Source organism: Lissotriton vulgaris, chromosome 6, assembly GCF_964263255.1.
Source record: "Lissotriton vulgaris chromosome 6, aLisVul1.2, whole genome shotgun sequence".
Classification (NCBI taxonomy): Eukaryota; Metazoa; Chordata; class Amphibia; order Caudata; family Salamandridae; genus Lissotriton; species Lissotriton vulgaris.
In genome coordinates this window covers 1,694,561,042-1,694,575,270 of record NC_141694.1, presented here as the reverse complement: position 1 = coordinate 1,694,575,270, position 14,229 = coordinate 1,694,561,042, and the positions used below count along the sequence as shown (strand labels likewise).

The window sequence follows — 14,229 nt, the reverse complement described above, 5'->3', positions numbered from 1 at the left end:
TGTTCAGTGTTTAATTTGGTGAAAAGTAAGTGCATGCGTTTAAAGATTTTTTTATTTGTTTTAGTTTACCACTGGTTGTGCCTAATGCCGCAGTTTCTGCATACCTAGGCTGTCTAGTCTTGATTTCCCCCATCTGCCTGTCTTCGGCCACTGTACACTCCTTTCTTTTTATTTTCGTACTTTTTTTATTGTTTCTCTTTCTCCTTCTTTCTTCTTTTCCTGTCCTTCGGTTTTACTTTGCATTAAAGTCTGATGATGAAAAAGAATGGCCGGTCCCTAAAAATGTGATGATGCTGGCGCATTGCACTGGCACCCGCTGAGCAGTACTTTGCATCTCCCATGCTAACAGTGGCATGCCTATGGATAGTGGTAAAAGGCCTGCTTAAGAAGGGGACTGTTTTTTAATGGTACATGAAGTGAACCTTGTATAAAAAAAAATTTAATTAAAAAAACAATGAGAAAGAAAAAGGCTTCAAGAATATCTTTGTTTGATGAAATCCAGTTGATCGCTCCCTTTTTATTGGAATGCGTACAAATGTCACATTTAGCTGAGTTAAGGCACTAAAAATGTTCTGCTAAATAAGGGAACTGAAGAACAGAGAACAAAATTGACTTGATCAAACCCACACAAGTAGGGCTAGTGCAGTATCCAGGTTCATCACTCAAATATTATGGTTGCTGGAACTGGAAATTAGCAAACTGTAGGCTGGAGAAAATGGAGTCCCTCAGCTCTGCAGAGCAGCAGAAGGGTGGTTTTAATTCCATCTCATGGTCTACTCTGAGACCTCTCTTTATTGCTGTTTTCAGGTGGACAAAACCGAAGGAAGTAAATGGAATTCTAGAACGGTTTATATTGTACATTTCGGACGAAGAAAATGACACCACTTCGAATGTAATTTACAACAACACCGCACTCTTCATGGATTACACTATACAAGAACTGCTGCCGGGTACCAAATACTTCATACAACTAAGTGTAAGTTCTAATTGTAAACAAAATATAGTAAGTTTGTGAAACTGATTTTATTTATTTACTTGCATATTTACGGTATTTGTCTAGCTCAGATTTAGCCTCAAGGCCAGCACAGCGTTTTGGATAGAATTTGAACAATATAGCATCAATATCTTAAAGACGACGGAGAACTACAAAAGAGTTCTCTGAAAAGTATGTTTGCAAAACTTCATAAAACCTGAGCAGGACAGCAAGATGTTACCTTGTTCAAGGTCTTAGACATTACTATTATTATTGTAGAAGTCTTGTATAGCGCATAGCTACCCAAAAGGTTTCCCAGCGCTGGATAAAGGTAGGTAACTAGCCAGAGAAAGAAGGGAGAATCAAAACAACCAGGTTTTGAGTTTTTTGCGAAAGATGGTTAGAGATTGGCAGCTTCTTAGTGAATCAGGTAGCGTATTCCAACGCGTGGGGCCTAAGAGAACGAGCACCCACCCATCTGTTTTTTTTTACTCTGGGGACCTTGCAGACGTGGAGGTTGCTCAACGGAAATGAGCGATTTTGGCGGTTATTTTCCACAAGCGGTTGTAGGTAGATAGGACCAACATTTGACCTGGCTTTATGCATATGGCATAGGGCTTCAAACTGAATGCGTTTGTGGAGAAGTGTGGCTCAATGATTAGAGCGGCAGACCCTGATGCAGAGGTCTAGCCCGGGACCTGGGTTCAATTCCCCGCCTCGGCGGGTCTTGGGCTCAAAATTCCACGGACCTGATAATTCTCGCCTCAGTGCCTATTCCAATCATGGAGTCCCACTCTGCAACTCTGGGCAATAGCTTGCTTAATCCCCACAACACTAAGGATGCCTGGCCTCCACCTTGGGGGTGCCCACGAGTGGACGCCTCACAGGGAAAGCCAGGATGGGTTCCACAGCGGTATTCGTACAAGCGCCTTGAGACCCTTGCAGGTGAGTAGTGCGCTATACAAGTATCAATTTATATTTTTTACATTTACACCGGAAGCCAGTGGAGATCACGAAGCAGACTAGATACTGAGGAGCGCTTGGGAAGAAGAAACAGGAGCCAGACTGCAGAGTTTTGAATCATTTATAATCGTTTCATGGATGATTTACCAGCCCCTAGATAAAGAGTGTTCCCATATTCGACTCTCGATAAAATCAAGGCTTTGATAACAGTCCACTGGGCCGAGAAAAGGAGCATTCAGATGATTTTCTTTAACCATTTCAAGACTCCATTGAAAATTGAGGTGTATTTTGAACATGTGTGCCAGTGGCGTCACGAACCTTGAGGGGGCCCCCTTGCAGGGTAAGTGAAGGGGCCCCATCCGGACTCAATTTAGAGCTCCCCAGCAGAAGTGCGGTGCTGACGGGGCCCCCTGGAGGGTGAGGGTGAGGGCGCTGGAATTTCCAAGCTTGCGTAGTCCGCAGTCGGACTTCAGCGGGGAGTCAGGGTCGCGGCAGGAAATTGTACCATGCGGCGTGTCTCTGGAGCCTTGTGCTGACGCTGTAACCGGGGGCAGAGTCAGCACAAGGCTCCAGAGACACGCCGCATGGTACAATTTCCTGCCGCGACCCTGACTCCCCGCTCCAGCGCTTATGTAATGTAACTCACACATAAGGTGTGTGCGTTAGACATAGCGATTCTCTTTTTTGTTCTATGTTTGTTTTTTGTCCCGACGAAAGCTCCCCTGACCCCTGTGGGCCCCGAGAGCTGAAACATGTCGACACCTCTGGAATGATATAGTAGCCTCATAACTCAGCTACTTACATATCACTATTGAATTTTTATTAAGAGTGGCTATTTCTTTGCACCTATTAAATTTTTCATTTTTTTGATCTAGCCATTACTTTTTTTAATTTCCTTTTTTCATCTCTGGACACTTCTGCAGAATACCAGAAGTAGCCTCGGGTGAGGCAGGCATTTTGCACGTCAATCGTGGACCCGATGACTATGCCAAGACTCCTGATGGGGCGGAGAAAAGATATACCGCTTTGACATTTCCCAGGAAGTCTATGAGGGTTTTCGATACAAAAAACTATTGGTTTTTTTGCGGATACCAGTGTCCATTCTCTTTTGATTACTAGTAAATAAACCAATTTAACCCCTTTGCTGCGGGTGGGGGGGGTAATTCCCCCGCTGTGCTGGGGGGTAGGGGGGCGCTCACAGCGCCCCCATGCTCATGACGAGCTCAGCCCGTCATGAGGCACAGTGCTCCTGTGTTCATGACGAGCTGAGCTCGTCACAGCTGCACCCGTTCCTGTGGAACGCTCAGCACAGCAGGGGAATTATCCTAGCATGTGAGCGTCATGAGCATGGAAGGTGTTAATGCATTAGATTGTTTTTAATACAGGGTTACCAGGAGAGCATTGGATTTACTTCTTGTCTTTTAAGCCTTCAGTGAGATGTATGCTGTCCGTGAGACAGCTTAGTAGGCCATAGTGGAAGGCCTTGTGAATGATGCAAATTCAGGATTCCAGTGGTAAGCAATGGAGGTCTTTGAGGATAGGTTTCATGTTGCTGGATTTCACAGTATCAGTGACAAATCAAGCAACCATATTGTAGATGGCCTTGAAAATCACTGTGCTTGATTGGTGTAAGCCAGATAGTAAAGCATGTGTACGATCCAGAGGGGAGGAACTAGTGTTGCTTATCCATCACTTGCAAATTCCAAGGTAGGGGTGTAGGTTTTGGCCTCCTCAGAAGAAAGAATTGAAAGGAGGTGGTTTTGTTAACTTTGGAGATATGTGACTTCGTTCGTATTTAGATTCTGTCAGATAATATGGCCAAAGGATTTGGAGAAAGGGGCCAGGAAGGATAACGTACATTTCCGGGAGAGTTTCAAGCCCTTTTTAAACAAAAGGCAGAGTCTCTTTGGACTGATGAAGGACAAACTCCCATCACCTTGGGCTTAGTTTCAAAGAGAAAAAAGACATCCTTTTCATAGGCTTTTCCAAAAAGATATTTACGGTTAACATATATGATGTTGAGGTGCAGTTGTGTATCATCTCAGTACTCATGCATGACAGTCTTTTTTTCTTGTAACATTCTTCATACAGTCTCTATGTATAGCTTGAACAAAGGATGGGTGAACCAATAATACATTGGAGTATCCTACAGTCGATCAGCAGGGAATTGAATCTTTAAGAGTCCAGTTTTATAAATTAGAATCTAGTTGTGAAAAAAGAAGCAAACAACTTCAGCACTTGACCCTCGAACTCCATTCTGGAAGAAACGTTGCTGGTCAATTTTGTTAAATGTGGCTGCACAATCTTTTATCATTAGGAGGTAGATATCGCCCTTTAAAAAAAAATATTTTTATTGGATGTTTTGTCAGTAACAATATATTCAATGCTCTGCATCGTCTTATAACATAACATACCATAACCAGTGAATTTATAAAGCGCACGTTCACCCAGAGGTATCTTGGCGCAGAATAACAGATGTTTATTGTTACCCAACTCAATGGTACTCATTTTATCGATGTCAGATGGATTAAAGGCTGAGTGAACCCGCCGGGGTTTGAACCATGACCATGAGGTTGACCACAGGCCCCTGCAATGAACGCATTAGTCCACTGCCGGGGCTTATAACAAGTACATCGCTTGCCATGCAGGGAGTCATTGCCAGAATCACTTATCATATGCCTGTGTTGCACCATATATATCACGGAAGTTAGGTAGGTAAAACAATAAAGTAATGTCACTATCTTTTGAACCATTTACTCCTGCCAGCTTTCTCCCTGCCTAGCAATCTTATTCACTCCTCAAGTTCATGTATTTAGCATAGCAGAGGTCACCCATTTCATTTATCAGGCTCCATGATAAGTGAGTGACGTCCAAAGTTGCTTGCATCCGCCAGAATGGGCCATGTTCGCCTCGGGGAGCTGCGGACCAAAAGCCCCCCAGCCTGCTACTATGGGGTGACGGCCAATTCCTCTTTGCTCTTTTGGTCACAATGTTACCTCCTCAGCTGCCGCCCATCTCAAGAGCTTCGCCTTACACTTACTATCTGGTGTGCCATCAGGCGAGCTCCAGTGCATAGCAATTGCCCTTTTAAGCAATGCGAGGCCTAGATCAATAAACCTATAGCTCACCCTGGCAGTTGGGGAGCTACAGTAAAGGCCCAGCAGACAGAATTTTAATGATTCGAGGTTTGGGCAGTGTGTGACATGTCTCAGGTCAAGGGCCACTCGCTGCCATTATGCAATGATAATTGTACATTCCCATACCATATGCAGTAATCCAGCAGGAAGTAGCGAGGACAAGAACTGTCCACAGCACCCATCAGGGGCGGCTCTAGGCTCATGGTGGCCCTGGGCAGGGAGCGTAGGTAGGGGGCCCCAGAAGTGGGGGTCCGGGCGGGGCGGAGCCCCTTCGGAGCTCAGGAAGGTACCAGCCGGCCAGCACTGGGTAGGGAAAAAAAACAAGCCAATCAGGAACCAGGAGGAATGCAGGCGCGGAGGCCAGTGAAGAGGGGGGGGGGGGGGTCAGGGTGTTTGGAAGTGGAACAGAGCCGGAGGCCCCCAAATCCCTGCCAGTGGCCGCCACACAAATATGTATCCATCCTCAGAGGATTACTATATTAAGGATATATATTGGCGTGGTGGCCCCTGGGGTTTGGTGGCCCTGTGCAGGTGCACAGCTTGCACATGCCTAAGGCCGCCCCTGCACCCATTATGGCATTCAATCTATGTGGTGTGAGGTATGCAGCATGTAAGTAATTGATCTGGGTACATTTAATCGTAGTTTTGCTAGCGACACTACTGGTGTGCTGCAAAACCAGAGTCCTCTACCTGTCTGTGAGCTTGCACCCTAGCCTACCCACCCATTGCTCCATGACCCTAGCTATGGACGCCATTGATAGAATACTTTTATAGAGCCAGGATACCAATTTCCTGCCACCCCCAAATGTATGGAGAGTTTGTAGAACATTATGTGAATGAGGTTTCATCAGGTCATTCCCCCCACATGGAGCGAATCAAGCCCTTCAGTGCTCCATATGTAAAGATTTGGGACCGGGGCAGGTGCTCCTCAGTCATCGTGTCTTTAGAGCTGCGCAATGAGCAATGTGCCATTCATGAAGCAGTCTCCGAGAGTGAAGATCCCAGTTTCTATCTAGTCAGCCATTTATCGGGCAGAAACATGGCTTCTCCAGGAGTGGAAGCCCTATAAGTGGCAGTGCCTGGGTGTACAAGTTCTGCACACTATCCCCTCCAGCACCTTTTCACAATTGTGAGCATCTTGGTAGGATCAAGAGCATGAATCTTCCCACCCGGTGGCCATGCTGTCAGGGCTTCTTCATTCTGATGCTTTTCGTCCCTGACCCTGTGTCAGCCACCATCACAGATGAGCTCACTCATGATAATGTTCATGGCCCTAAATCATGTCTTCAGGATCCAAATTGGTAGCGCCAAAAACAAATCTAAGACTTGGGGGAGTATCCCCATCATTTTAAGGGCACTCTGGCCATTAGGGGCAGGTGCAGTGTGCACCAGAAAGTCACTGAAGCTCTCAGCATGTGTAGGACAGGTCCCAAGTTACCATCCCTAATGTCGCCATCTGTATGATAAACCTTGAGTCCCATAAATTTAAATGTTGCTGGTTCCCACTATATGCAGTGGTTGAGCATCGATTGAAGGGCTCCCAAAAATGTGGTTAACACTGGCAATGCACATGTTTTTTTCCAGTTAGGCAGCAGACGTGAGATATCTCCAAAACTCTCAAGTTCTTGGGCTCCCCAGGGTACACCCATCTCTGCGTCCCCAATGAACAATAGCACATTGTCTACATACAACAAGAGTGTTCCCCCTTCCTCAGACAAATGTCCCAGTTGCGTCCCTCTGTTCGTATCAGGGCTGCAGGGCTGCCGGGGCAAATAAGACAAGTCAAGTCAAAAATTTGTATAGCGCGCTACTCACCCAGAGGGTCGCAAGGCGCTTAAGGGAGAGGGGATCGCTACTGATCGAACAGCCAGGTCTTGAGTTGCTTCCTGAAGGAGAGGTGGTTCTGGGTAAGACGGAGGTGAGAGGGGAGGGAGTTCCAGGTCTTGTCCGCCAGGTATGAGAAGGATCTTCCTCCCATGGTGGCTTTTCGGATGCGTGGGATCACGGCGAGGGCTAGGTTGGACGAACGTAGTTGGCGGGTGGGGGTGTAAAAGGATAGGCGATTGTTAAGGTATCTGGGTCCTAGGTTGTGGAGGGCCTTGTCTGCGTGAGTGAGGAGACGGAACGTGATTCTCTTGCTGACAGGAAGCCAGTGCAGGTCTCTCAGGTGTTCTGATATGTGGTTGTGTCGAGGTATGTCCAGGATGAGTCGGGCGGAGGCGTTCTGAATGCGTTGAAGTCTTTTCTACAATTTGGCTGTGGTTCCAGTGTAGAGGGTGTTTCCGTAGTCTAGTCGGCTGGTGACAAGTGCTTGGATGACCATCTTCCTTGTTTCGGTGGGGATCCATTGGAAGGTCTTTCGGAGCATGCGTAGGATGTTAAAAAATGATGATGAGACGGCGTTGACTTGTTTGGTCATCGAGAGGGAGGAGTCTAGGATGAATCCCAAGTTGCGAGCATGGTCCGTTGGTATGGGTGCGCTGCCTAGGGCCGGGGGCCACCATGAGTCGTCCCAGGCAGAGGGGGATGATCCTAGGATGAGGACTTCCGTCTTGTCCGATTTCAGTTTTAGGCGGCTGTTCTTCATCCATTCGGCTACGTCTTTCATCCCTTCGTGTAGGTTGGTTTTGGGGGTGGTTGGGTCTTTGGTGAGGGAGAGGATCAGTTGAGTGTCGTCAGCGTAGGAGATGATGTTTAGGTTGTGTTGGCGTGCGATGGATGTGAGGGGGCTCATGTAGACGTTGAAGAGGGTGGGGCTGAGTGAAGATCCTTGTGGTACGCCGCAGATGACTTCGGTGGCCTCTGATCTGAAAGGGGGGAGGCGGACTCTCTGGGTTCTTCCGTCGAGGAACGAGGTGATCCAGTCTAATGCCTTATCTTGTAATCCGACGTTCCTGAGGCATTGTACTAGGGTGCGGTGGCATACCGTGTCGAACACTGCGGAAAGATCCAGGAGGATGAGGGCCGCTGTTTCCCCGTTGTCGAGCAGTGTCGGGATGTCGTCTGTGGCTGCGATGAGGGCGGTCTCGGTGCTGTGGTTGGCTCGGAAGCCGGACTGTGAGGGGTCAAGGGAGCCGTTAGACTCAAGGAAGGCGGCGAGCTGGCTGTTGACGGTCTTCTCAATGAATTTGGCGGGAACCGGGAGGAGAGAGATCGGGCGGTAGTTCTTAAGTTCGGTGGGGTCTGCTGAAGGTTTCTTAAGGAGGGCACTAAGTTCGGCATGCTTCCAGCTTTCTGGGAAGGTAGCGGTGTTGAAGGAGCAGTTGATGATGTCCCGGAGTTGGGGTGCAATGACGGAGTCGGCCTTGTTGAAGATGTGGTGGGGGCATGGGTCGGTTGGAGATCTGGAGTGGATGGAGTTCATCATGCGGATGGTGTCTTCGGTGCTGATTGGAGTCCAGGCGCGGAGGGTGGTGGTAGGGGGCTTCGGATCAGTGGTAGGGGGAGAGGACTCGTCGCCGAAGCTGTTATGTATGTCTGCGATCTTGCTGTGGAAGAACGAGGCTAGTGTGTCGCAGAGGTCTTGAGAGGGAGTGATGTTGTTGTTGCCGGCGCTGGGATTGTTGAGCTCATTGACGATGCTGAAGAGTTCTTTGCTGTTGTGGACGTTGTTGTCTAGTCGGTCTTTAAATGCTGACTTCTTAGTGGTGCGGATCAGCTGGTGGTGTTTGCGGGTGGCGTTCTTGAGGGCGGTCATGTTGTCTGTGGTTGGTTTTTTTTCTCCAGGCTTTCTCGAGGGTGCGGCAGTTCTTTTTGGAGTTCTTGAGGTCGTCGTTGAACCAGGAGGCTTTTTTGTTTACTGGCTTGTTGGGACGGTTTTTCAGGGGTGCTAGTTCGTCAGCACAGTGGGTGATCCATTGTGCGAGATTGATGGCTGCTTGATTTGGGTCCGTAGATCTGGCGGGAGGGTTTTGGTTCAGTTATGTGGTGAGGTGGTCGATGGTAATTTTGTTCCAGCTTCTGCGGGGAACCTGTTGCGGGTGGGGGTGGGTCATGGTCTTTCTGAAGCTGAAGTGGACGCAGCTGTGGTCCGTCCAGTGGAGTCCCGTGGTGTGATTAAAGGAGATGTGTTTGCTGGAGGAGAAGATTGGGTCGAGCGTGTGTCCGGCGTAGTGGGTGGGGGTGTTCACCAGTTGTTTGAGTCCGAGATTGGTGAGGTTGTCCAGTAGGGTGGTGGTGTTGTTGTCGTTGTTATTCTCCAGGTGAAAGTTGAGGACTCCTAGGAGAATATAGTCCTTGGAAGGGAGGGCGTGTGGGCTGATAAGGTCAGCGATGTCTTCGCTGAATTGTGTACGGGGTCCTGGGGGTCTGTAAGTGAGGGTGCCTCTGAGTGTTATCTTGGGGTCGGTGTGTATCTGGAAGTGGAGGTGTTTGGTGGCTGTGAGGGTGTCGTCGGAGCTGGTCGAGATGCGGATGGTGTTCTTGTGGACGATCGCGATGCCTCCTCCTGTTTTGTTGATGCGGTCCCGTCGGATGATCTTGTATCCGTCCGGGATGGCTATGGCGATGTCGGGTGCTGATGAGGCGTTCATCCAGGTTTCCGTGAGAAAGGCGACGTCCGGAGTTGTGGTGTCGAGTAGGTTCCATAGTTCAATGGCGTGTGTTGGAACTGGCCCTTTTTGCAGGGTCATCCCCAAACTTTTTGCTTCTTCCTCCCTTATTTTTCCTGACCCGTGGCTGTTGGCAATAGGACTCTGCGCACTTTACCACTGCTGATCAGTGCTAAAGTGCATATGCTCTCTATGTAAATTGTTATTCTGATTGGATATACATGTTTGGCATATTTGTATTACCATGAAGTCCCTAGTAAAGTGCACTGGGTGTGCCAGGGCTGGTGATGACAAATGCTACTAGTGGGCCTGCAGCACGGATTGTGCCACCCACAGGAGTAGCTCTAAAATGGTGTCCCGGGCCTGCCACTGCAGCGCCTATGGGCAGTTTAGAACTGCCATGTCCTCCTGGTCAGTGTCCCCACTGACCAGGCCTAACCCTTCCCTTTTCGTGCACATCAGTCACCCCTACGGAAGGCCCAAGGTACCCCCCTGGGCAGGGTGCAGTGTATGTGAAAGGTAGAGCATGTACTAGTGCAGGTACCATGCTCTGGTAGTGAATTACAGCCATTTTCGTTTTTCACTATTGTAAGGCTATCTTGCTCCATAGGTTAACATGGGGGATGCTGGCTACAGTGGTTAACAGCATTTCTTCCCATAGGAACAAGATAGGACATAAGTATCTAGTATCCCTGAACTCAGAATTTAATAATACATCTTTTAGGAAAGGTGGTTTTTAAATCCTGTGTTTGAGAACAGCACTTTTAGAAAGTTGCTGTTCTCTTGTCTGACCCTTCTGTGTGCCTGGGCCTGTTTGTGTATTGACTGTCTGGTTTGTGAGTGACAGGGGCTGGGGAATTCCCCCAGAGGCTGGATGAGTCAGCACTAGGCTGAATGAAGCAATTGCAACCTGAGTGGTGGGAGGAGTTAGCACCTGGGCTGAATGGGGCTGTGCCTGCCTGCCACAATGCTGGCTCCACCTCCTGCTGGGCGGCTGAGGACCCTGCCCCTCACTCTGAAAGGAAAGATGCAGCCAGCAAAACAAAGTGCTCAGGATCCACCCAGAACTGGTTCAGACCGGGCTCAGGGCCCACATGCACAGAGAGAACAAAGACTTTAGGGGTATAAGTACAGGACCCCTGACAACAGAAAATTAGATCATCCTGGAAATCAAGAAGGAACCTCTGCCAAGGAGAAAGCTGACTCTGAAGAAGGAAGACTGTCCTGCTGTTGCTCTGCTGGACTGACCTGCTGTTGCTTTGCTGCCAAGGAGAGGGGAAGGACTTTGCTGTGAGCTGTGTCCCCTGTCTTGAAGGAATCTCCAAGGGCCTGAGAAGAGCTGGCTCCCTGTTTTTGAAGTCCCAGGAACAAAAGGACTTCACCCCCAGTTTCCCTGAACTCTGCTGAGAGAGTTCTGTCCTTCCTAGAGTGCTTGATCCAGTTGTGGGGCCTCTGGAAGTTGAACCTGAGCTGGGAAGCTTGAAACTAAGCTTGAGAGACTTTTGAAGCTGAAAAGTGTCGCATCGCTCGCTTGCGGAGCGCATCCCCGACAGTGCGAGAAGTTTCCCGCCGCTACGAAGGTCGAGATCGGCGCAGCGCCTGACGCCGCTGCCGGAGCCGTCGCATCCTTCGTTTGCGGGACGCACCAGACCGGTGCGGGAGAATCGAACATCGCTGCGAGTGTCGTCGCAGAGCCTGTCGTCGCTGGGTGAGATCGCCGCACCGCTTGCTTGCGGACCGCATCACGTCGCTGCGAGCACCGTCGCAGAACCATCGCATCGAGGAGCTGCGAGAGAGAGGATCACCGCTGGATCGCGCATCGTCGCCCCGGAGATCGTCGCAGCCCCTACGAGATCATCGCATCGTGCCTTTGCGAGAACAGACTTCCTACGGAACCTACGCACCGGAATCTACGCAAGTGGCCTTCCTCCCCATACAGACCGGATTCGTCGCAACACGCCCGCTGCTGCAGCGGGGCTGTCGCATCGCCTCCCCAGGGTCTCAGGAGTAACGCATCGCTTGTTTCCACCGCACCAGCTTCCTGCTTGTGGGACTTTGTTGCACCTAAAAGGTACTGTGAGTAAACGTGACGCAACTGTGAACTTTTCACGCATCTGTGGATTATTTTAACGCAACTTAAAGAACTTTGATTACAACCTGAAGAACTCTTTTGAAACCATATCCTTGAACTGTGTATGTTGGATTTTTGTTGTTTTGGTCTTGTGTAGTTTAGAATAAATATCTTTATTTTCCTAAACTGTTGTGGAATCAGTTTGTGGTGTTTTCACTGTGTTACTGTGAGTGTTGGTACAAATACTTAACGCATTGCCTCTGGTTAGCCTAGACTGCTCAGGCCAAGCTACCTTGAGGGCGAGCAGGGGTTATCTGAGAGGGTTATCCCCTTGTCCTGACTAGAAGCAAGGGTCCCTATTTGGACAGTGGTACCTACCTCTGCCAACTAGAGACCCCCAGTTCTAACATTGGTGGTCAGGCGGTGGGATTTGAACTTGTATTTGTACTTGACCCACAGTAATTGGTGTACATCACTAGTGAGTGCAGACCACTACGCCACCGCATACTACATTTTTTCTTTTTGATTCTATTTTTGATCGTAACCCTGAAAGAATCCAAGCATCATGTCTCAGAATGGTAAACCAGCAAGTGATGTTGCAGAACTGGAGTTTGATATTGAAATGTTAAGTGATTACAAAGTAGGTCAACTCAGGCAGTTCTGCAGGAATTTTGGATGCCCCATGAAGCGCCGCTCCAAGAAGGAGGAGCTACAGGAGGCCTTAAGGGCCTGGTGGGAGACCACGAAGGCTGGGGAGACAGATGATGCAGATGTGGATGAGGATGCACAAAGGGATGGTTTCAGGCCACAGGATCTGCCTGTGTCCGGAGCAGCCTCAAGGGCTGGCAGCAACCATTCAGCTGAAAGTTTTTCCCCAGAGGAGTTGGAGGAAAACCAAAGGGCTAGAGATCATAAATTAGAAATGTTGAGGCTTGAAATGAAGATGAAGCAAATGGAAAAGGAAAGGGTGGTGGAGGAGAGCAAACATGCCCGTGCCCTGGAGGAATTGAAATTGTCCTTGGCCCATGAATTAAGAATGAGGAAGCTTGAGTTGGAGCTCAAGAGGCGTGAGGCCATGAGGGTCTCAGCTGAAGAAGAAACATGGGTAGCTCAAGAGGTGAGCTTTGCTGAGTTGGAGGTGGAGTCCAGCTCAGATGGTGGCAGCAAGATTATAGTTTCCAGTGCTGAGAGAAAGGTACAAACACCCAGAGATGTGGCGCCTGACTTGAGGGAGGGGGTCGACATACACCAGGGGATTCAGGTTTATGATGTAGTTCCAGTGGAGTGCAGTGTCCCTGAAGTAGATTGGGGGACTAGCACAGGGGACCATATTCCTAGTGGTGGGAGGGACACTCTACTGACTCTAGATGAGAGGTACAGGGAGAGGGGTTCCCCCATGGTAGAAACCTTGGTGTATGTGTGTGAAGACCAGCCAGAAGAGTGTGGGTTGTGTGACAGAGGCAGTCAGATACTGTCTTGCCAGTCTCAGGAGAGTGGTGTGGGGTACTTGTGTGAGGCACTGGAGGGTGAGGCAAAGGGTAGCTTGGTTAACAACTGTGGGGGGCTGTGTGATTCATTTGATGGAGAGCATATTTTAAGTCCCTGTTTTCCAGAGCTATGCCAACACCCGGTGGAGTGTGAGTTCTCTGACCCCAGAGAGCTTGCGTTGGAGGCAGACCTCTTGGTGAATTCCAGAGAGTCTGAGGAGGCATTGGGGAGTGATCCCAAAAGGAGTGGCTTAGATATCTTCCAGACCTGTGAGGTGGAAGAGGTTCAGTGTAGCCCGGTTAGGTCCCAGTGTAGTGGGAGGGGTGTAGGGGCTCATGTCCGGTCTCAGTGGAGAAGGAATGAGTGTGGGACGGTGTGTCTCACGGTGCCCGAAACCCAGTCTCAGGGCCTGGAGGGTTCCTTAAGGGAACACCAGGTTGAGGACCTAGACTGTACTTGTAGGCCATTTGAGGAGGATCTCCTAGTGTCTGTTGAACGGGGAGTGCCTGTAACTAGGCCTCCATCAGTTCTGGTGTTTGGCAGTGCCGCTCCATTTGGGAGGGTACAGAAGTCCAGACTGAGGGGTGAGAGGGGGAAGGAGTCCCCAGTGGGAGAACCAGTGGGTCAGGGACCAGTCAGAAGGGCTGAGTCTCCCAGGAGTGACCATGGTGACACCACTTCTGTCCTGGGGGATCTTCCCGCACTGTCAGGTGGACAGGGGTCGGGAGATCTGCGCCAGGCAGACTGCCACAGGATACATGAGTTGTGTGTCACCCTCAAGGGGGTACTATGTGAGTCCCCAGAAGTCCTGGCGTGCCAGGCGAATGCACAACTGCAGGTTTTGGTCCCTGGGTTGGGAGATCAGGTTCAGGATCTGCCTGACCTGGAAGGGAGGACGTCTGTAACCAGTGTCCTGACCAATATGGTTCCCAGGGGTACCCCTCCAGTAGGGAGGGTGCAGCGCTCTGGAAGGGGGTGCAGAGGGAGGGAGCACTCGCCTCTGACCCCGGTGCAACCTGAGGGGTTAAACCCTAGGTTGGGAGACCA

The 14,229-nt window shown here is 49.6% G+C and overlaps 1 protein-coding gene across 1 annotated transcript in view; it reads left to right on the top strand.

Annotated features, from left to right (window-relative positions):
- Positions 1 to 14,229, top strand: part of USH2A (usherin) — a 2,319,650-nt gene that overhangs the window by 768,083 nt on the left and 1,537,338 nt on the right. Inside the window, exon 21 of the mRNA XM_086925936.1 lies at positions 808 to 976. Coding sequence (XP_086782062.1) covers positions 808 to 976 — 169 coding nt within the window. The remainder of the gene's footprint in view (positions 1 to 807; positions 977 to 14,229) is intronic.